At 36.0% G+C, this 23,914-nt stretch overlaps 2 protein-coding genes and 4 pseudogenes across 2 annotated transcripts; 3 read left to right on the top strand and 3 right to left on the bottom strand.

Annotated features, from left to right (window-relative positions):
• The first annotated feature begins 5,689 nt into the window (after positions 1-5,689).
• Positions 5,690-7,624, top strand: LOC120211437 (annotated as a pseudogene).
• A 1,436-nt stretch (positions 7,625-9,060) lies between these two features.
• Positions 9,061-11,470, top strand: LOC120211433 (annotated as a pseudogene).
• Positions 11,471-11,555: 85 nt separating this feature from the next.
• LOC120211434 lies at positions 11,556-14,083 on the bottom strand (annotated as a pseudogene).
• Positions 14,084-14,808: 725 nt separating this feature from the next.
• LOC120211304 lies at positions 14,809-15,255 on the bottom strand. The gene has a single exon (XM_039209877.1). It carries the CDS (start codon positions 15,253-15,255, stop codon positions 14,809-14,811), a length of 447 nt encoding a protein of 148 aa, XP_039065808.1.
• Positions 15,256-18,660: 3,405 nt separating this feature from the next.
• LOC120211262 lies at positions 18,661-19,440 on the bottom strand (annotated as a pseudogene).
• A 3,052-nt stretch (positions 19,441-22,492) lies between these two features.
• Positions 22,493-23,850, top strand: LOC120211432 (soluble inorganic pyrophosphatase 6, chloroplastic-like). Its single transcript, XM_039209971.1, has 5 exons — positions 22,493-22,750; positions 22,873-22,973; positions 23,087-23,268; positions 23,396-23,494; positions 23,585-23,850. The coding sequence occupies exons 1-5, from the start codon at positions 22,602-22,604 to the stop codon at positions 23,690-23,692; spliced, it is 639 nt and encodes a 212-aa protein (XP_039065902.1). The 5' UTR covers positions 22,493-22,601; the 3' UTR covers positions 23,693-23,850.
• The last annotated feature ends 64 nt before the right edge of the window (positions 23,851-23,914 follow it).

Below are 23,914 nucleotides of genomic sequence, written 5' to 3'. Positions count from 1 at the left end.
GTGAGTAGCAATCATATGGTCGAAATGTCTTCTTTCCAATTAGCAAGTAGGTTGACAATCGTTATCGCATCTCCCTCAAGAATGACACGCCTCCACCCATTTTTGATCGCAAAGCGAAGCCCATAAATGAAGGCCATTGCCTCGACAGATTCGGAAGATTGGGGGATCCAATCTACGTGCAAGGTCATCCAAAACAAGTCCATTATGGTCGTGTGCCACCACTCCTAGCGTGGCTTCCCCGGATCTTTGAATGAAGCCCCCATTGACATTAACTTTGACGGTCCCCTCAATTGGTTTTGTCAATTTCGTATTCAAACGGGAAACGAGAGGCCTCCTTAAAGATTCAAAATTCTAGTTCGCATCGCCAAATTCAGTCAGCAACCCCAATGCTGCATCCACCATCGTGCGATCATCTTGGAGTTCTTCATCGTGCACCCACTTGTTTCTTCGATTTCAAATGTTCCACAGAAGCGTAACCAAACTAGTGAGGCCCGAAAGATCCAGAAGAGATGAAGCCGCTTCTAGCCATTGTTTACACGAAGAACCCTCCCAGTCCAAGATCAGAGAGGGAATGCCCGAAAGGAGAATAATGACGCGAGACTTTGGGCAATTCTTTAAGGCATGAAAGATGGATTCTGGTTTAGAAAGACACATCAGGAAAACCCCATCGTTTAATCGAACGACAAATAGCTTAGAACCTGTAGGCAGAGCGTCGTTACAAATCCTCCACCCAAAGATAACCTTTGGGAGAGTGGTAAGGTTAGAAAACAATCTCCAAATTCTTGAGCAGTCTCTCTCGGTGCCTTTCTTCATGAGCAACCAAGTATACCCCGACTTGGCCGAATATAGTCCAGAGTTGTGGTGCTCCCAAATGAGGCGATCATTAGGTGTTGGGGCGATAAGCGTGGAGAGAATAACACTTGCATCCTTAGAAGGGAAACAAGAGATTATTTTGTGTTCATCCCACCGAGAGATGCCCTACAATATAAAATCACCACAACGTGAGGGAGAATCAAAATTATTCAAATAAATAGAGGAAAACACCATCGGAGATGAGCATCCCTATCTATCAAAGTGAAATCTTGCTTTACTCTGGAAACAAATTCTCCTAGAGAAACCTTCTTTTAACGTTTCTTTTACTTTAAAAAGATTAGTCTATACAAAGGAGGCTTTCGCACCAAGCTTAACGTCAAATAAGAAAGAAGAAGGGAAGTACTTAGCTTTAAAAACCTTGAAGAGGATGGGGTTCGGATCTTGGATGAATTGCCAAACTTGATTGCCAAGAGGGGCAATGTTGAAAAGTTTAAGGTCACAAAATCACATTCCCTCATCTCTCGTTGCCATACAAACTTTTTTCCCAAGCAATGAGAGGCTATCCTCTTGCATTATGTTTCCTGGACCACCAATAAAAACACATACTCGAAGCGATTTCCTACAAAACACCGTCCGATAAAAGGTAGCATGACAGAGTGCAGGTTTGGTAGTGCTTGAATCACATATTTGAGGAAAACCTCTCTACCATACCACCATAGGAGAAAAGATTTTTTGTAAACCCATGCAAACTCTTTCTCATCTTATCTTTGACAAATACGAAAGACCCTACTTTATTTCGAATGACAGCGAGAGGAAGTCCAAGATAGTTTCTTGGTTCATCCTCCTTATAGACTCCAACAATGTCCAAAATTTTCCTTCGATGCTCTCTTTTGGTGTTCAGGCTGAAGTAAATAATCTATTTATCAAAATTGATTTTTTGTCCTGAGACCTTCTCATACTTGGTAAGAATTTCTTTAAGTCGTCGAGCTTCGTTAGGTGAGTTTTTTTTTTATGAAGAGAATACTATCATCGGCATAGAAAAGATAGGTGATCCTGGTCCCCCGTAAGCTAACTCGAACTCCTTTAGCAGTACCCTATCTTCGTGTGGCAAGGAGAGTCGCTGGAGACCATATACACATAAAAGAAATAGATAAGGGGGGAGAGGGTCTCCTTGTCGGAGGCCTCGTTACAGTTTAAAGAACTCCGAGAGTTGGCCATTGATGCGCACAAAAAAGGTTGTTGTAGTGATGTAGTTCATGATAAGACCAATAAACCTTGAATCGAACCACATTCGAGACATCACCCTATACATAAAATTCCATTCCACGCGGTAGTAAGCTTTCTCCATGTCGAGCTTAATTGTTACCCTTGGTTAGTAGAAATATAATACGATATGATAAATTTTAACCGGTTCACGATGCATTTTGACACTATCTTATAGATGACCATAGTTAGGTATTTTTAGAGGATGTAACTGATACGAGTGAGGTAATCGAGGACCCAAAACCTTTGAATGGAGTTTTGTCCAGCGTATCCTTCTTTTCCACATGTTTATAAACCAGCGGGTATCTATGCTAATCCCATGAAATTCGGGGTTCAGCGTACCAACTCTACAACGGTAGGTTGATCTAGGCATGGAGGTTGTCCTAGATATGCTATCGCTATTCGATTTTTCTTGGAGCTCAACTTTATCCCTTTATTTTTATTTTTATTTTTACTTTTATTGAGTGGTGATATATATCATTACATTAGATAAAAAAATTATTTAATTAAATGATTTAAAATTCATAAATAAAATCTTCCAATTATATATTAACATGTGTCACGTTCTAATTAGATAATTAAATTTATTTAATTGAATTAAAATAGTGATTAAATTGATAGAATATGTAAATATTAATGACCAAATATATAATTATGCCAATTAAGCTTAACGGACATGTCATCACCTCTGTTAAAAATTAACTTGATTGAATCAATTAAATAGTTGGGTGGTCTGATTGATTCAATTAAAAACTCAGTAGTCACATTGATTTTTGACCATAGTTTAATGATCTCCCGTGTAGTTTACCCTTTATTTAAAGCTTTGAAAAATACTCAAATATTGGGATGATGAAAATGAAAACTATCTTGCATTACGGGCGAGTGAAGTTAAAAAAATTGAGTTATTCAAGTTAATGAGTTATTTTATAATTTAGAGTTGACTTGAAATATTTTTGAGTCGAGTTTATAAAATTTAAATCGAGTTAAATTTTTGAGTTTCTATTTAGATTTAATTGTAAATATTTATAATATTATGATATTGTTTGTTTGTAATTTAAATGATATTTTATAATCATATACGATACATATATATGTTTCGTAGTTTTTCATATGTGATTTACATATACTCTACAAAGTAGACATACTCGACTCAAGCTTCAACTCAAAATTGAAACTTAATATACTCATTACTAAAAATTTTGAGTTATTTAAGTTGTATTTTACAACTCGATTTAAACTTGAAATTTTTTTCGAGTCGAGTTTATGAAGTTAGAACTCGAAGTCAATTCAATTCGAGTTTTTTCAAGTCGAATCGAGTTAAAAAAATCAATTTTTTGAGTGGAATCGAGTTTTGCTCATCTATATCTTACGTAGAAGAAGAGGAGAAAATTAAAGAAATATATAAATGTAGATGAATTGAGTTTGAATAAAATAAAAATGTTTATTTAAAAAAAATATTTGAACGAATGAATTTTTTTTATCGTATGTTCACAGTTCAAACTCTGAACATTCCATCACTCCAAAATAATAATAAAATATATATTTATATATTCTAATGTTATTTGATTTAAATTAGAAGCAGTCCAAAAAGCCCAAATCCAATATACATTTTTGAGTAATTGATTTGACCCAACAATTTCAAACGGGCAAAGCGCGGAATAGTGAGACCTTGGAACCAAACAGAATCAAATTAGGGTTTTCATGTTATTTTAGGGGTAAAGTATAGTAATGGTCACTGAACATTTCTGAAGCTTGCATTTAGGTCCCCAAACTTTTAAAACTTGCAATAAAGTCCCCCAACATTTATTCCGTTTGCAGTATGGTTTCCAACTTAAACCGCCGTTAGAAATTAGGGTAAATTATATAAAAGGTTATTGAACTTTTCAGACACTTGAATTTAGGTCCCCCAACTTTTAAAACTTGCAAAACAGTCCTCAATTTCATTCTAAACCCCAATTTCCAAAGTAATTCAATTTCATTCTAAACCCTAAATTCCAAAATAATTCAATTAAATTCAATTATGTCAGATTTATTATTATTTAATTTCATCTTATTTCATGTGATACGTATTTTTATATAATATAATAGTATAATTCTTATCTGTTGAAGAAATTTTTTAATTAAAAAGTAGTTAGGATATAGAGGGTTGAAAATAATTCAAATTTTAAATTTAAAATGTTATTTTGACGTATAAATAAAATGTAAACTACTAGGTTGACAACTTAACTATATAGCCCTTTTTACTTTTGTCATCGATCTTTTAAATTTATCAATCATACAACATAATTATTTAACTGTTTCAACTAAGCCACTAGTCGTTACCAATTGATACAAATGATGAAGTGGCAGTTAAAAGGAATTGACATTATTATACATTCAGTCTTTATTATTTATATAATCAATTTGGTCATAAATTAAATAGAATTTAATAAATTAATCATTTAATTAGGATCTGACATGTGTTAGCACATGATCATGACACGTGTCATTGGTGACACATGTCACCACCTAATTATTTATATGCTATCAATTTGGTCCTAAATTAAATAAAATTTAATAAATTAATCATTTAACCAGGATCTGACATGTGTTAACACATGATCATGATATATGTTATTGGTGACACATGTCACCACCTAATTAGAAGAAAATTAAGTTACAAAGAAGTAAAATTTGGGTCTTGGGCAAACTCAAACCTGAGTCACGCAAATGAAAGATACAGGGTGGAGCCACTAAGCTAACAATATCGTTTGTGTTAAGAGATATACAATAATGCATATACTAATAGTATGGCCAATGCCAGAAAAAAAAGAATATAATGGAAAATGGAAATAATGAGATTTGAACTTCGGCAAAAAATTTGAAAGCAATAAATGATGGGAAAATATTATATATTGTTTACAATAAAAAATATTATATTTGATAAATTGTTTGATAGATTTATATATTTTTTTAAATATTAGTTGATACAATATTTTAAAAGAATAAATTTAAGATTTATATATTTTTAAACTAAATTTAATAATTATATTTTTCATATTTATTCATGATTATATATATAATCTTAAGTTGAGTATTTCTAATATAATTAATAATTTTAATTTCTTATTAAAAATAAAATATTCAAAAATATAAATGATTCATACATTAATATATGAATATATTTTTTATTTATACATCTAAATAAATATATATTTATATAAATATATTTTTATTCGTATATTGAAATATTTTGATTAAAATATAAACATATTTTAAATACTAGTTTATACAAGAAAAATAAAATATATCAAAAATATAAATGATTCATACATTTAAATATAAATTGAATCATTTATATTTTCTATACATCTATATTTAATAAGAAAATAAAATTATCGGGGGACTGTTTTGCAAGTTTTAAAAGTTGGGGACCTAAATTCAAGTGCCTGAAAAGTTCAATGACCGTTTATATAATTTACCCTAATTTTCTAACAGTGATTTAAGTTGGGGACCATATTGTAAACGGAATAAATGTTGGAGGACTGTATTGCAAGTTTTAAAAGTTTGGGGACCTAAATGCAAGATTCAGAAATGTTCAGTGACCATTACTATACTTTACCCTTATTTTAGTTACTTTCGTCTCTAGAGCTGGTTCAGTCGATTACAATCACTTTGTTCTCTGAAGAGATTAAAAAAATGTTGGACGTCAATTTGTTCAGAGAGGAGAAGGGTCACAACCCTGAGATCATTCGTGAATCGTTACGGCGCCGTTACGCCAACGTCGGAGATGTCGACGCCGTCATCGACCTTGACAAAGTTTATCGTCAATGTAATTACCCCCAATCTCATTCTCACATTTCGATTTCTTTTTAGTTTTGATTTTTAAAAATGCTAAACTTCATGTACAGTGTTATATGAGCTTGAAAATCTGCGAAAAGAGTTCAATAAGATCAATAAGCAAGTCGCTTAACTTAAAATTGCGAGTTTCTCTCTCTTTTTTTGTTTTTTCTATTAGTTTTGGAATTTTCTTCATAATTTATATGTTGGAATTGGTGTGGGAAAGGCTAAGCAAGATGTAACGGAGATGATTGCAAAGACAGAGGAGGTTAAGCAGAAAATAGCCGAGAAAGACGTCGAGGCTAAGGATTCTTGGGCTGTTTTGAAATCCAAATTGGAGAAAATTGGTAACCTTGTGCACGATTCGGTTCCCGTCAGTGATGATAAGGTGAATGTCGAATCGAATTTTATCCATTTCTTTGGTTTTTTATTGCTAATGCTTTAATCAGTTTAATTCACTTAACTCCTTAATATATCGCAGGCCAATAATGCTGTTATTAGAACTTGGGGCGAGAAGCGCGTGGAACCTAAGCTAAAGAATCATGTTGAGCTTGTCGAGCTTCTTGGGATTGCAGACACAAAAAAGGGTAATTGCATTTTTCAGAGTCTGCTTTGTTGCATGTAATGGAATACACTGTTTATTGGTTTTAAGCTGTTTAGGGTCTAATTTTAGCTATATGAGGGTATATAACCTTATCCTGTAATTCTCATGATAAACTTTGTGTTGTTCTATGCATAAATTCAGCTAGCAAATTGAATTGGTTTGTTTTACTTGGAAGTTTAATTGATGCTCCCTTGTCCTGTACTAGATGCTGATGTAGCAGGAGGTAGAGGTTACTACCTAAAGGGAGATGGGGTTCGTCTCAATCAAGCTTTGATAAATTTCGGGCTAGATTTTTTGGAGAAAAGGGGATATACAGCATTGCAAACACCGTTCTTCATGAGAAAAGAGGTTATGGCCAAGTGTGCTCAATTGGCACAATTTGTCGAGGAACTTTACATGGTAACATCATGCAGTGGGACGATCTTGATTTGCTTCAAGATTTGAAATGTTTTTCGGAATTTGGATGATTTAATTTTTGTGAACGACTTTACTTGCTATCAAGGAGGTATTCCTCTTATAGATTAGGAAAAAAGAGACAAAAGAAAAGAATTTTTGTTCTTTAAGGCTGGAAATGTACCAATCATTAGTCTGCATGTTCCTGTAGCCAATTATTTCATATTCTATATTAAGTAAGCATGAGTGGTTTTGTTGATGTTTATTAGGTGACTGGTGAGGGTGATGATAAACATCTTATTGCAACTGCCGAACAACCACTTTGTTCATACCACGTAGATGACTGGATCTAGCCTTCTGAGCTTCCAATAAGGTTCTAAGCATGAAAAAGAAGTGATAGCTATATTTTTTCCAGTCAAGGGTTTCCTATTGCTTTTTATTTATGAAAAATATTGTTTTCACAGATATGCTGGATATTCATCTTGTATCCGAAAAGAAGCTGGTTCACATGGCCGTGATACTCTAGAAATTTTCCGGGTTCATCAGTTTGAGAAAGTGGAGCAGTTATGCATTACCAGTCCAAATGGTAATGAATCCTGGGACATGCACGAGAAAATGATTAAAAACTCTGAGGATTTTTATCAGATGGTATACCTTCTTTCTTATGAATTCATAGCAGTTTCCAGTTTTTTCACCCAATCTCATTTGTGTCGATAATTAGAACTCTTTGTTGCTTTTATCTGGACCAATGAACCCTATCATGCTACCCTTCATGGTATCTGCAATGATAATCTTTTTGGTTTTCATTGTGAAACAAATCACTTTTAAAACAAAGAATTAAAGTCTTTGCCCTTCAAATTCAAAGTTTCCCCTGATCTATCTTTTAATAAAGTTCACCATGCATGTAAAGTTTCCTCACTTGATATAGTACTACCTTTGGTTGAACCTTATTTCCAAGAAGTATGACATGGAAGTATGGTTTCCAGCATACAGACTTACAGAGAGCTGGTTTCATGCTCAAATTGTACAGATTCGTACGATGGGAGACCCTTCTACTAAGATTGTCGAACGCCGACCAACACTCATCAGGAACTGACTTTCCTTTCAAATTCTCTCTCTCTACGTTTTTCTCTCTCTCACATCTTTCTTCAGCAAGGTCTATTTTTTCCTATTTTTTTGGTTTTGTTTTGAAGGTGAAGAAGGAGAATGCGAGCGAGAAGCTTAGGAGCTTTGCCTCTGTATCAACGAACCTACCTTGAGGTGTGCACTCTTTTGGTAACTGGCTTGTACTGGTGAGGGTGATGATAAACATCTATTGCAACTGCCGAACAACCACTTTGTTCATACCACGTAGATGACTGGATCTAGCCTTCTGAGCTTCCAATAAGGTTCTAAGCATGAAAAAGAAGTGATAGCTATATTTCTTCCAGTCAAGGGTTTCCTATTGCTTTTTATTTATGAAAAATATTGTTTTCACAGATTGCTGGATATTCATCTTGTATCCGAAAAGAAGCTGGTTCACATGGCCGTGATACTCTAGGAATTTTCCGGTTCATCAGTTTGAGAAAGTGGAGCAGTTATGCATTACCAGTCCAAATGGTAATGATCCTGGGACATGCACGAGAAAATGATACTCTTGAGGATTTTTTATCAGATGGTATACCTTCTTTCTTATGAATTAATAGCAGTTTCCAGTTTTTTTCACCCAATCTCATTTGTGTCGATAATTAGAACTCTTTGTTGCTTTTATCTGGACCAATGAACCCTATCATGCTACCCTTCATATGTATCTGCATGGATAATCTTTTTGGTTTCATTGTGAAACACAATCACTTTTAAACAAGAAATTAAGTCTTTGCCCTTCAAATTCAAGTTTCCCTAATCTATCTTTTAATAAAGTTCACCATGCATGTAAAGTTTTCCCTCACTTGAAATAGTACTACCTTTGGTTGAACCTTATTTCCAAGAAGTATGACATGGAAGTATGGTTCCAGCATCACAGACTTACAGAGAGCTGGTTTCATGCTCAAATTGTACAGATTATCAATCAAGGAGACTAGAATTAGATATGGCAGAAAAAGGTGGGTTATATTGCTCACAAACTAGTTTCCACACAATCTAAATTTCTAAAAATATATACATTCATGTCAACTTCACCTTTGTCCTTCTTTTGATTTTCTGTTTAAATCCATTCATTCTTTCAAAGTAGAACGTGAAACTAATCTCCACCCCACACTTTAACCCTCCGTGTCTGTCTATCTCAGGAAGAGAAAAAAGGAAATGGAGGCTAACCAGCGGATCGCAAGGATCGCAGCCCATCTCCAGCCTTCAAATCCCAGGTCTATTCTATGTTGTTTCTTTTAGTACAAAGTTTCATCAGTAAGCTGCCTTTCTTGTTGTTTAATTGTATTGTGTTGGTTGTATATGACAGATGGAGGAAAGTTCAGCTTTGAGGCTAGCTGAGTGCAGAGCTAAAGGAGGCTCACCAGGGTTCAAAGTTGCTATCCTTGGAGCTGCTGGAGGCATTGGCCAGCCGTTGCGATGCTAATGAAGATGAATCCACTCGTCTCGGTTCTCATCTTTATGATGATGTTGAACTCCCTGGTGTCACAGCTGATCTCAGTCACATGGACACCGGTGCAGTGGTAAAATTTTAAGATTTCATAGGCTATACTTTGAATGAAGAGACGATTATTATGTCGATTCGAAAACGTAATATTTTGGATTTCAGGGACGTGGTTTCCTGGGGCAACCGCAGCTTGAGAGTGCTTGACCGGTATGGACCTTGTGATCATACCTGCTGGTGTTCCAAGAAAGCCTGGAATGACAAGGGATGACCTTTTCAACATCAATGCTGGAATTGTCAAGACACTTTGTGAAGGAGTTGCAAAGTGCTGCCAAATGCAATGTTAACCTTATCAGCAATCCGGTGAATTCTACCGTTCCAATTGCGGCAGAGGTCTTTAAGAAGGCCGGTACTTACGACCCGAAGCGACTTTTGGGAGTTACAACTCTTGATGTTGTCAGAGCTAACACGTTTGTGGTATGCATAACCATATAAGTTAGATTATGAGAGAATCAATGTCCTTAGCACCATTTTATTGCATTCCTCATATTTTCTAATGGAACACCAAGAAATTTGCAGCATTTATGGTTTTTACTCCTTATATATGCGCTTTTTCTCGTTTCCCACAGGCCGAAGTCCTGGGACTTGATCCTAGAGAAGTTAATGTTCCGGTTGTTGGAGGTCATGCAGGAGTGACAATTTTGCCTCTTTTGTCACAGGTCTTCAATAGTATCTATAAACTTAACATGTTTTTCAGGTCTGATAATCAATCACAGTTAAATTTACTGGATTTAAATCGTTGCAGGTCAAACCTCCATGCAGCTTCACCCCCGAAGAAACAGACTACCTAACAAATCGCATTCAAAAATGGTGGGACAGAAGTTGTTGAGGTATAATAATGTTCTTGTTCTTTCTTGCAGAGATTGCGGAATCAACATATGAAATATATAGACAGTAGAAGTTAGAAACATCCTTCTATATTTCGTAGCTCTGTCTCCCATGTACCTCCCCTCTATTATTTTTGAGAAAAAGGAAAAAGCGGTTTAAGTTCAAACTCAGACTAGCTCCCGCTGTTAATACTTCAGTTGACTACTGTTAGATTCTTATGGACCTATCTGTATGCTTGGAAGTTACTTGTTAAATGAATAGAGGCTATTAAACTGAGAACAAGTATTATTGTTGTTATGGGAGATTTATTTAAAGAAGATGCATATTATTCTTACGGGATGTATATCGATATGTATCACAGCTCTAATTTTAAGTTTCATCTGTTCACTTATGCAGGCAAAAGCTGGTGCTGGATCTGCTACTCTGTCAATGGTTGACCTTTCTATCTTCAGTTCATTTTGCACCAGATTTTCCTTTATATTGTTTTAACATTTTAATGGATGAATTAAACTAAAGAGAAGAATTTACATGTTTATAGGCATATGCAGCTGTCAAGTTGCAGATGCATGCCTCGAGGCTTGAGAGGAGATGCTGGAATCGTGGAATGTGCCTTTGTAGCTTCCCAGGTACACTCTCGAACCTGTATTTCATGCCAACACTCTCTTCTTGGTCCTGCAATTTCACATTTTTCTACAACAATCTCGATTGCAGGTTACTGAACTTCCTTTCTTCGCAACCAAGGTACGACTCGGTCGTGCCGGAGCTGAGGAAGTCTTTCAACTGGGGCCTCTAAACGAATATGAGAGGTATATAATGTTAGAAATATGATTACTTCAGGCAGAAATAGTGCAGATTACTCTAATCGATTTCTGTTTGATTGTTAACAGGCTGGGTTGGAGAAAGCAAAGGAAGAGTTAGCTGGAAGCATTCAAAAGGGTGTTGCGTTCATCAACAAATGAACTTAGTGTTCTGCCCAGTGGGTGGTTTAATATATAGGCTTCTTTAATCTGTTAAAAGGGCTTTGTATATGTTTCGGTAATTCAATGAATCTCCATCGATCGAGACATAAATACCAATGATGTTTTCATTCTCTGGTTAATGCAGTCAATCTTGTACTTCCAGAATATAGTCATTCAAGCTCTGTTAGTACAACAATTTCTCCAAGAAACCATCCATATTCAGAGACAAGATATATACTCAATGAGATAATGGCAGTGACAAAACCGTGTTTAACTTTATATATATTGAAGGTATTAATGGGAATTTACATCTCTCAAACTATCAGTTTTCTGAGGGAAAAAAAGGAAAAGGTTAATCCATTCTTCTGTCTTTAGGAATTTACAAGGTGAAAGGATTCGAAGGAGGGTAAACAACAGGAGTGGTTGACATAGTTAAGTTCCCAGTCAGCACATTCGGTGCGATTGTATCCTCGATAACAACAGGGTCAACTTGTACGATTCTTTCCGGTATAACTTTCTCACCGTCGACCTTAGCAAGTACCTCAAAGTGCATATTCACTGTCTCAGGCTTTGTTCTCCACTCAGGAAACCCCTCCAAACTAAACCCATCTCCTTCTTTCAGCTTCTTCTCGATCCCAAAACCGAGCTTCACAAAGGTTTGAGCCGACACATCAGCCTTGAGCAACTTAAAGTGACCTTTCTTGTTTGCCTTTGGACCCAACACGGATGATAGCAATCTCTCGAAACCGACCAAATTGACATTGGAACCATTGACGGAAGCAAGAGGCCACATTGTGGCAAAGTGCTTCGGGGTTATAAGGGCTTCTCCTTGTATATCAATAGTGGAGAGTGCATCCACGGTCTTAGTTTTGGACATTGAAGACAGTTCCACAAGGCCAGGTGCAAGTCGCTTAAGCTTCAACTTGTTATTCGAAGACGTAGATGACGGGACAGTAAGGGAAGTCGGGCCAACAATGCGAAGAGAAAGGACCCGAGCATCTTGATTGCGAGAGGCATGACGAAGATGCTCTGTGTTGGTAATGCTCAATCCCACATAGTGTTGGAAACACTATTGGGAATGGTATTTAAGGCTTGACATTCCACTTCCTTGTTGAGTGATAGAGAACAAGGGGGGCTCTCGCGCACCGCCGCCGTCCGTCGTGGTCGTGGTCGTGGTCGTGGTCGTGGTCGTGGTCGTGGTCGTGGTCGTGGTCGTGGTCGTGGTCGTGGTAATACGTGTCTTCGACACGTCCGCGCGGATACTATCTTTTTACAGCTTTGTACAGAGGAGACAAGCTGTTAATATCAGGAGTTACAGGAGTTATTTGATTTAATTCCAGGGGTTACATGATATAATTTCGGGAGTTATAAATGAACCTGGACTATTTCTGAGTCAGGTTCATCTAGACGTTTAATCCTGAAATTTTATGGACGATTTTAACCCTATTTCTAGCCTATAAATAGAGAGCTATATTCAGCTTCTCAACTCACTCCAAAACATTTTACAATTCACTTACAAAGTGTTTTCTAAAGTTCTCTCCGTGAGTTCTCTCTGAGTGCTTTCCGATCAGAAGTACAATACCACCAGCAGTCCACTCCGGTTTCGGGTGTACGGAATTTGGAGCGACCGTGTTAACCTCGGGGGACGGTCCGCCTACTGCAGCGATTACACACATCGAGGCGAATTCGTTTCTAAGGCAGTGGTTCTTACCACGACACGGTTTACGAATCTGTTCTTCTTAATTACTGTTTATATTTTCAGTCAGTGCTAACGGTGTAGTTTTGCAGTTCATATATCCAACACTCTGCAAGGGCCATAAGCCCGGATGCAAATCCATTATTGGTTGTGTTAAGAGGTAGCGGAAAATCTACGGAATGGCGCAGGCTAACCGATCTTGCTCCCTTGACAGTCACCACGGCACCATCAGCTAAAATTACCTTCTTCAAGACACCAGCATCCACATCGTGCTGCAGGATCGAACAATCAACAAGGTCAATAAATAGACTTCAAACGATTGTATATAACAAATTAACAACATCTGATTTCAAAGGCAAACAAAAAAAAAATCTAGGGATTCCTAAGTACTAAATTCCCAAATCAAAACTTCAAAGAAAAAAAGAAACTTTTGTTTTAAAAAAGCTCACCGGCAACGAGATTCGCATATCTTTGGCGTCCTGAAGCCAGAGTTCCATGGGTCCAGCCAGCTGAAACGGGGCCAAAACGGGTAACCCGTCGTCCGAAACCACCTCCTGCTCTACCAACCCATTTTCAGCTCCGGGTCTACCCGGCTCTTCCACCCTAAAAATGGGCAAATCAACGTATTCCCAACGATTAACATCCTCCAAAAGCTTAAAAGGAATCACTTTATTATCGATTTCGATGTCGAATTCATATGCCACCGAATGTCCCACAAGGGCATCACTCAGATCGAACCCAGAAAACTTAAAATCATCGGCTTGGAACCCCAATCCCTTCAAAACCGATTCTTTCAAATCCTAAAAAAAATCCCAGAAACAAACCTATCAAACTCATCCTGAATTGAATCCCAAAATAACCAATGAATAGAACAAGCAATAATAAAAAAACTTACAGAGATGGCCTTAGGAGGAGAGGAAACCAAGGCGTGGGAAGAGGATATGATCGTAAATAAAACGAAAGCCAAAGGTAGAATGCGATAAATTGAACTGAGGACCCTCATCGTCGTCCGTTCACCGCAAAACAACTCCGTAAAGGCAGAAAGAGAATCGAATTCGGAGGTGAAGGGTGGAAGAGTTATTTGATATTTTAATTCTATGCTGGATTCAAGTTTTTTATAGATGAACGTGGGATGTAGGGGAGGTGACGTGGCGTTAAGTAACCAATTAGAAGTCATTAACTGATTCGAAACACGATTGTGATTGGTCTCGGATTCCTCAGCGTTGGGCCCCATTTCCGTGTTTCATGGTTGATTGACGAAAAAGGAAAAGATAAGGGTACCGAACTACGCCGTTTCAACGATTAGATAAATAATATAATAAATAATAATCATGAAAGGTTTAGAATATTCTCCAAGATAGTGGTAGAGTTCTAATTGTCTCTCATAAAATTTTACAGTTTAAATACAAAATAAGTTCTACATTATACCGTTTTCTAATGAATAGACGTGTAAAGGTTTTATTTATCTTAATATTTAACGTTATAAACAGGATAAAATATATAATAAGTGTCCAAACCGATATTATCATTTTAGGTATTTTTTTTATAAGTAAGATTTTTATTTATCCAAGTAAAAAAATACAAAGTCTCAAAGAAGGTCAAAGACCACTCTACAACAAAAAAATTAGGCTATATTCCAATTGTTACAAAGAAGCATATTAACATTATCCAGCCTATTGAAATCTCTATTCATATGTTGAAGTCGTACTGTCTCTTTTATAGAACCAAGCAAGTCTTCAACAGTTTAGAATTTGCCTCGAAATATTCAACAGTTTCTCTCATCCCAAACTTTGTAGATGAAAGTACATCAAGCAATCTTCATGATTGAGGTTAAGAGAGACTTACCTTTCCAAGTTGATGTAGCCCAAGCAAGCTTGATTTCCCATGACATTTGAGGAACGGACAGATTAGACAGGTTCAAAATATCATTCCAAAGAGAAGTGACCACAGTGCAATCAGCAAATAAATGATTTCTCGTTTCAAGAGCATCATTACAGAATACACAATAACCATACGAAGGAGTCTTTCCTAGTTGGGAGTCTATCAAAATTGCCAACCAAATAATAACACTAAATTTAGGGGTGTGAAGGGGAAACCAGATAAGCTTTTGCCAAGGGACTTTATCATGTTTGTGTCTAACTTCTTCCCAAATCCCTTTAGAAGTCGTAATACCAGCATTAAGAACGGGGATGGCTTCATCTTTCGGTCTCAAAAGTTTTTTGGAGATGTAGCTAGAGGAAGCACTAGTAGACATTTGGCTAAAGTCATTATTTTTATAATATAAGAATAAGTCTAAGCAATCCACAAAGAACCTTGATCGGCAAGAAGGTTGTGAATTAACAACATTAACACCATTTTAGGTATTTGGTATGTTAACGGGATTAATTTCTTGCATTAAGTGACACATGTCACAATATAGTGGTTTTAAAATTATTTTTTTAAAAAGAATATTTAAAAATATTATTATATTTATAAAAAACTTTAATTTCTCTTAGATAATAAAAAAGTCCCAAAATCCATAAAATTTTCAAATCCTAACTTTAGCCCGCCACTACTGCCTTTTCGATCACGACTACCGTCACCGACGTAGTCTCTGTCATCCTCCTAGTCATACGCTGCTATAGCTGTCGTCGATTGGTCGTTAGAATCGCTTGGGATCACAATTTTCATCCTAAGTTTTACGGGATATAAAACGTCGATTCGCCGTCGATTGGTCATAATTTCATAGGGATTTGGTTGTCGGGGGAGGTGAGGTTGGGTGGAGTTTCTTCAACGGCAAAGGGCAACGACCAACGTAGGTTTAAGAGTTGAAATGATGATTTTTAAAGTTTTGAGGTTATTCAATTTTTTTATGTTTTTTAAATATATAATTTAAAAAAAATTAAAATTATCAGCTATAGCTGTCGTCGATTGGTCGTTAGAATCGCTTGGGATCACAATTTTCATCCTAAGTTTTACGGATATAAAACGTCGATTCGCCGTCGATTGGTCATAATTTCATAGGGATTTGGTTGCGGGGGAGGTGAGGTTGGTGGAGTTTCTTCAACGGCAAAGGGCAACGACCAACGTAGGTTTAAGAGTTGAATGATGATTTTTAAAGTTTGAGGTTATTCAATTTTTTATGTTTTTTAAATATATAATTTAAAAAAAATTAAATTATCAGATTGTGACAGGTGTCATTTAACAGGAAAAGTAACACCATTGACGACTCGAACACCTAAAGTAGTAATGTTTGTAACTTTAGATATCGAGATGAGTTAAAAAAATACTTTAGATAAATATTCGTGAAAAGCGATATAGTTTGAATACTTATTTTATATTTAAGCATATTTTATTCTTAGGGAAGAGTATGTATAAAATCGACTTTTCTTTTGATTTGATTTTCTATTAAACGTAAAATTACAATATTAAAGAAATTGTTAATTAATCACACATTCACAATCCATTCAACGCACCAGTTAATAATTTTATTTAAAAATCACCCCAAAAATAAATAATAAAATATTGATTTGTCATCATTTCCCTAAGATTTATAGAATAACACCCTTTCTGACAAAAGAGGAAGAAATATGATGTAGAGAAAGACACGTGCATGGGCACGCCTTCCCTGTGTTTTGCTCAGCTAGTGCCACGTGGAAGCATGAGACACACCTTAAAGGTGCATTTCTAGACACATGTCTTTTAATATCATTTCGGGTTTAAGGTTGTATGATTTAGGTTTTTTGGGGTTAAAGTGGGTTAGGGTTAGGGTTTTATGTTAAATGGTTTAGGGTGTAAGGTGATTTAGGGTTTTTTTTGTTTATATAGTTTATGGTTAGATTAAAATTAAAATCTTGATAGTAAGAAATAAACCTTAAACTGAAAATAATGAATCTTAAATATTAAATTGCAAAAAAAAAAAAACAATATCTTGTAAAATAATAGAAAATAAAACCATATTAATTGAAAGTACAAGAAAATAAAATCTCATAAATTGAAATATTAAAAATACAATTACATAAGTAGTGGTCACAGTTAAGCGATTATAAAAATATGAACTTTTTTTATTATGGCCTTGATTTCTGCAATGTCCACCTTTTTATTTTCTTTTGGCGTCTCTCAAATATTCATATCACAATGAATTCGAGTAAATTTTAGATGATCTAAATCTCTTAATAAGAACGAATTTGGTATAATTATAAGAAGTTTAAATCTCATTTGTGTTTTTTATTACCTATATATGGTGAAACTCAAATTCATATACCTTGATACTTATGAAAGTTGGTATACATATAAACATAACTTTTATAGTACAAATGAGAATGTCAGCAAGCTACTATAACATGGGAGCTGGATACTTCAAAGTTGAAAAAACCCACAGTTACACCATTTTTCTTCTAGATTAACTCTGAAAGAGTTAGATTCTGAGTTGAATCTTTCTTTTTATTGTCAACTTCAACTCGTCCAATTGATTTTTTTAAAACATGTTTAAATATTTGCAATCATAATAACAACTGTAAGAATATTATCATGTTAGCAAAAAAAACTTAAGTTTTGGAAGTGAAAGACTCAATTTTTTTGATGTTTCTACTTCAACTGAGTAAAATAGCTAACACATATTTATAAGCCCTTAAGATTTATTTCCTACGGTCAAGATTTAATTTTAATATAATCATAAACCATTTAAACAAAAAGAATTCCAAAACCTTTTTACTCTACAAAAAACCCTAACCATTTTAACATTTAAAACCCCTAACCCTAAACCACTTTAACAAAAAAAATTAAATTATGAACCCTATATCGATAGTTAATTAAAAAACGCGTCCCTTGAAACAAGTCTTCTGCCATGGCGCCAGCAAAGCAAAAACTTATGGAAGGCTACAACACGCCTTCCCTCCACATTAGCAAGGTGCATTCGTGAAACGTCCCTCTCCTCTTTTTATCAGAAAGGGTGACACTCCGGTAAATATTAGGGAAAGGATGCCATATCAATATTTTTTAGGTGACTTTTATATGAAATTACGGTAAAATGTATGTCATTTTTATTAAACTAAGGTGATATATAGTAGTATATGTTCTAATATTCTTAACTAGAATGCTTAATCACTTTTTCCGTTGTTCTTGCTCGAACGTATAATCTCTAGAAACATAACGAATTATTTAACAACTGAAATTATTTAATTCATATATGTCATTCGTTTCGATTGTCCAATTAAGTCCCTATTTTCAAAGGCAACTTCACAATCATCATCAAAGAATATGCCATGTTTTTATTTTCTTCTGCTTTTACAAATTTGGGATTTTCCCAGACCACAAACATTACCAAAAACACACACATGGCAATGGTTTAGATTCAAGCAAACATCACACAACTTTACTTCATTAATGCTTTTCAAACTATTACAATAAGAAAGAGGCCCAAGATTCCTCTAAAACACTCCAACAAAGGCTACTTTGTCACTCTAAAGCAAGAAGGAATTAACATGGCCCAACAGCAGGGGACCATGCAAAAAAAGTTTGACTGAAAACAACCCTCCTGCAAAAATCAACTAACGGTAGCTTGATGATGATGATGGTCTTCAATGGCGGAGAATTAAAAACCCTTTGTTTTTCCAGATATTATTCTTTAGTTTTTAAAAGCTTATTATATAGTGTATGGTAGTTGAATGGAGATCGTCATTCACATGAGCCATTCAAAAGCTGCTCGGAGCTTATTCACCAGATCCTTTCCTGTCATACAGAATTCTTTATCCATCTGCCATGAAAAAAAAAAGAGATTATAGTACATGAAATAATGATTGCCGTTGTTTCAGACAAGTTGTTTAAGTACCTGAGCGACAATGGTTATGTCGAGAGCACAGCTCCCGAATGTCATGGCATGCTGTTAATGACTGTTAGGTGAGATTTCTCGATTTCAGACATGATTTTCTCGGCAAGTCTTTCTTTTCTCGCAGTGGATTCTTATGAGGACACTTTTGTCGCAAAACCTCGCTTCGATCTCCGGTAAAGGCTCGTTAAAGGGACCACTGGAGTTCTGGTCCGACCAAAAGTCGTCAATATCGGCGGAGAGTTGGGATCTCTTCACGAAAACTACCGACTCCATTGATTTCTTTCTGGTCTGCTCCTCCAGCGTCTTCACTTTCTCCTGCAGTTGTTTCAGGTACTTTATGGCATCTCCGAGCACCGATGCCTTGTCCATCTGTACCCATTGCAAAATTATGCAAAACACAATCACTGTGTGTATGTATGTATGTGTGTATATGATATGAGTACCTTTTTTAAGCCAGGGACTATGGAAGACAAAGCTATGAACCTTTGGCTGAGCTTTTCTCGGCGTTTCCTTTCGGCCATGATATGATCATGTGTCTGGGAAATTCTCTTAGATCCATGGCAACCCTTAAGCAGATAATTCTGGTTTTGAGGAAACAAGGGCTCCATGTTGTTAGAACAAGCAGCCTCATTTTAGGCTTCAAAATACCCATTGGATTCATGTGGTTGTAACTGGCAAAAGCAGCAGCTTCGAGGTTTGGCATATCAGCTGCATGATCAGCTTTGCATGGATTCCAGCAGTTGGTTTTAAGCACTTTTCGAGGCCTTTCAATGGCGGCAGCCGGATAAGAGAAAGCGTCGTCTCCAAAAGCAGGGAAGAAACTGAGCTCATCGAGAGAGTTGACATGCCACTGATTCAACAGGTAAGGATTCTCCATTTCCTGTGGATTACAAAAAACAGATGAATAACACTAAGAAGAAGATGAGTTCAAAAGAGACTTACAAACTCAGGCAACTCTCGATTTGATGAAATCTCCATTGAAAACTCCAGCAAACCAGGAACTGGGCTGAACTGAACCAACTTTCAGAACGTTTGTCTGTTTATATAAGTCCAGTCGTATCACGGGGTGGTGTTGATGTGAAATACACCATTGAAATACACTAAATGACAACAAAACAGCTTTTTATATACACGAGTTTGCTGACAAATGGAGCTTGCTTATGAACAATTTCTTCATCTTTTTTTTTTTTTTTTTGCAGTCTTTTAATGAGCATCTTCAACCGGTGGTTTGAAAATTTGATTCAGCTGAAAACTCCCCCAATCACCCAAGCAGGGAAACATTGTTTTGATAAGGCGATGCACGTATGAGCAAGGGATACATGTGTTTAATTGTGATTGGTCCAGCAATGAGTGTTGACTTGCTCGTAAGTCCAGCCAATCAGGTGACGAAAGGTGTCGGAGAGTGGTGCAGTAGATGAAGATACTTGCCCGTCACACCGGCCTTTAAAGATGCCGGTTAATGAAGGGCAAATGAATAATGAAGCTTCTAACTGGGGGCATGTTTCGGGTTGGGTTTAGTTAGGTCAGATTTTTAGTCCACCCGATTCGATCCCAGAATAAAGAGTCCTCCACTCGAGTTGACCCGATCCGACCAAAAATAAGTTTTCACTCGACCAACCTGATATATAATTTAAAAATCCCCGATTCAACCCGAAATAATAAAAATATTTTTATTTTAATAAAAACAGTGACTTAATAGAAAATAATATATAGAGATACTATTATAATTATTTATAAATATAGGGTAAAATTATATATTTTTCAGGCCGGTCAGGTATTTTCACCCTAAACTCCAATCCGACCAGACCCGAACATCAAATTAAAATAAACCCGACCAGACTCGAGGGTCGGGTCGGGTCGGACCCGTTAGGTTTGGATACTATGCACATCCCTACTTCTAACTATATGCTTACATTATGGCTTAAACCAAAAAGAAATCCCTAAACTATGTCTTTTTTTATATTTTAGTCTCTTATTTCTTTATCGAAATAAATCTTTAAAGTATTAATATGGATCAATTAAGCTTGCAATTTATCAATGGTCATTTGTTATTGAAATATGAATTCACTTTAATTGAATATGATTTGTCAGGTGTGGAAGGGGAAGAGATGATGTATTAAAATATATACTTTTTAGTAAATTCGATATAGAAGTTTGTACTAAATTAGTAGTAAATTATAACATTTAATTTATTTATCCACTAATTTTTATTGAACACAATAACATTTTATTATATAAATAATTTATTCAATTTAATATATTTTAATAATATTAAACTTTAAATATCTGGTTTAACATTGTATTCTATTAAATTAATTAATAATTATTGCATTCGAATTACATGTCATTGGTAATAAGACATTGGCAGTTAGAGGTGAGCACATACTGTTGACTGGGTAACATTTGCATAGGAAGCTGCTTCTACCATTTGGTGAAGTAATCTATGGCTACCAGAATGAAACGATTACCATTTGAAGCTTTGGACGAAATTTATTTAATAACAATTATGCCCTATATTAAGAATGTCCACGGAGTTGTCATTATATGTAACGGATGAGGAGGAGTATGTATCTTATCTCTATAAATCTGACAATTTATGACATTTTCGGGCATAACTAATACAGTCACTTTCCATAGTTGACTAATAATATCTAAATCATAATCTGCCTAGTCATAACATGCCCATCAGCATGGGTACCATATATTTCTTCATGCACTTTTTCAAGAATTAACTTGGCTTCTTTCGTGTCCACACACCTTAACAAGACCTGATCCAGGTTTTTCTTGAATAGTGTCTCACCGTCAAGCACATACCCTGATGTCATTCTTCTAATGGTTCGAGTCAAAATTTTTTGAGTTATTCGAGTTGGCGAGTTGTAATTTATAACTCGAATTTAACTAATACTTCTAGTATAACCAGATTCGTAGACGACTATTTCCTGTAAATGAAAACGGGATTAAGAACACAATGTAGATCAAACAAGCTTCTATTTTCTCCTTCTCTAAAGTCTAACCAGGAAGCAAATAGAAGAGGGTTTTTTTTTTTGCATCTTTTACCACGTCTTTGTTCTGGTGATAATGCTCAGGGTCCGTGTATATGAACGAGTGGGACTGGGATGTGTATATCTACTTCGTAATGAAGGCCAACTATAGTTGCTCTAACATCAAAATCTTTGAATAGTTCAGAGAAACAAAGCTAAAAGTAGGAAAATGTACTCTTCATTTACCTGGAAGCCTGTATTATGGAATATTGAAGCTTGTGGTTTTGTTTTGGATGATATGCAGTGCAACACATTGTTGGCATTCTTCCCTCAGCGTCTAGCAACAATGATGATAATGTGTTTGGAGGCAGACCTCAGACCATAACTTCAACGTTTCTTCTGCATATGAAACCTTGAAGTCTCAAACTTGGTCCTCTCAGATGCTAGTTGGCGTTTGTTCTGGAAAATGCAAATACCTCAACGGATCTGTGTCTTCCTTTGAAAAATTCTTCATGGGAGGCTCATGACGAACCAGGAACGTAACAAAAGAAGACTTTCCAATGATGCTTCCTGCTCCTTCTGTGGTGATTCTGAATCTATCTTACACGCTCTTCGAGATTGTCCTGAAATTAAACAGTTATGGTCGAATGTTATCCCCTCAGCTTTACGTGGTGCCTTTTATTCTCTCGATTCGCTTTTAACCCTCAGGTTCAGATCAACCAAGAAGGTCAACCCTAAACCCTCGACTACATAATCGTCTTCGAAGATACTTCCGGCAAGATTTGGTGTTCTCTTAGATTTCTCCTTGGCATGATATTCCATTGCAATTGGGAGATGGTGTTTTTAACTTCATTGTTGAGATACCCCAAAGAATCAAGCGCAAAAATGGAGGTTGCTACTGATGAACTATACACTCCCATTAAGCAAGATACAAAGAAGGGCAAGCTTCGATATTACCCGTAAGATTTTCTGGTTTTAATTCTATTTTTTTAGCTTCTTTCTATTGTGAGTTTTCATTGTCTAGCCTAGTGTGTTTCTTTAGAAGGCTTTGTTTATGAATATTCCATTCATTGTCCCTCAGCTATAATATAAACTGGAATTATGGATTGCTTCCACAAACATGGGAAGACTCATCTTTTGCCAACTCTGAAGTTGAAGGAGCATTTGGTGATAAGGACCCTGGTACTCCTATTACTTGTTCCACTATTTGATTTTTTTAAATAACATTCTCTTCTTCTTTTGTTGTGAAAAGCTGCTTTTGAAATCTTGATGTTATTGTTTCGTTGGATCCGTAGTTGATGTTGTCGAGATTGGTGATGCCCAGGGAAAGATTGGTGAAGTTCTGAAGGTTAAGCCCTTGGCTGCTTTAGCCATGATCGATGAAGGGGAACTTGACTGGAAAATAGTTGCCATCTCATTAGATGATCCAAAGGCTTCTCTTGTGAATGATGTCAGTGATGTTGAGCAGCATCTCCCGGTACTTCTCTCCATACTTCTGCAGGGTTTTGTTGCAGTGGCCAGTTGAACTTGTTATGGAATAAGCATGGTTATGCCACTTACAATTGCAAAAACTTCTTGAGCATCCATCTGGTGATATTTTTCAGGGGGCTCTGACTGCAATTAGAAATTGGTTTAGGGACTACAAGATCCCAGATGGAAAACCAGCTAACAAGTTTGGTATTGGCAACAAGGCAGCAAGCAGGGTGTGTATTCGATTTGTTTCATTTTCCCTACCCGAGTGCCTCTGAGCTTATTCCAGTTCTGCTCTCTTACATTATGATGCATGATGACAGGAATATGCTAAGGTCATTACAGAGACTAATGAGTCTTGGGCTAAACTTGTCAAAGATCGATTCCCGCCGGAGAACTTTCGCTCATATAACTACTACCCGGAGCATTAGAGGCAATGCTTTCAAGTTTCAACTTCAAAAAAAAAAAGTGTTTTTCGCCTTTGGAAAGCATGTCTTGGTAATCATATGACTTTGATACCAATGCATTTCTATCTGCTTATTATTTGAACACATTTGAATTCCTTTTTTAAAAAACCGGGACAGGATTTCATATTCATATGGTTGTTCTGTTGTGGATAAGTTCTAGCAATAGGCTTCAACCTAATGAGAAAT

This window comes from Hibiscus syriacus, unplaced genomic scaffold (assembly GCF_006381635.1).
Source record: "Hibiscus syriacus cultivar Baekdansim isolate YM2019G1 unplaced genomic scaffold, ASM638163v2 tig00109972_pilon, whole genome shotgun sequence".
NCBI lineage: Eukaryota > Viridiplantae > Streptophyta > Magnoliopsida > Malvales > Malvaceae > Hibiscus > Hibiscus syriacus.
The sequence above is the reverse complement of the archived record's forward strand: the minus strand, read 5'-3'. Positions and strand labels throughout refer to the sequence as shown.

Coding starts and splice junctions, on each gene's coding strand:
- LOC120211304 (XM_039209877.1), bottom strand. CDS start 15,255: ATGTCTACTAGTGCTTCCTCTAGCTACATCTCCAAAAAACTTTTGAGA.
- LOC120211432 (XM_039209971.1), top strand. CDS start 22,602: ATGATATTCCATTGCAATTGGGAGATGGTGTTTTTAACTTCATTGTTG. Junction 23,269..23,395: donor ATGTTGAGCAGCATCTCCCG/GTACTTCTCTCC, acceptor GATATTTTTCAG/GGGGCTCTGACTGCAATTAG. Junction 23,495..23,584: donor GCAACAAGGCAGCAAGCAGG/GTGTGTATTCGA, acceptor GCATGATGACAG/GAATATGCTAAGGTCATTAC.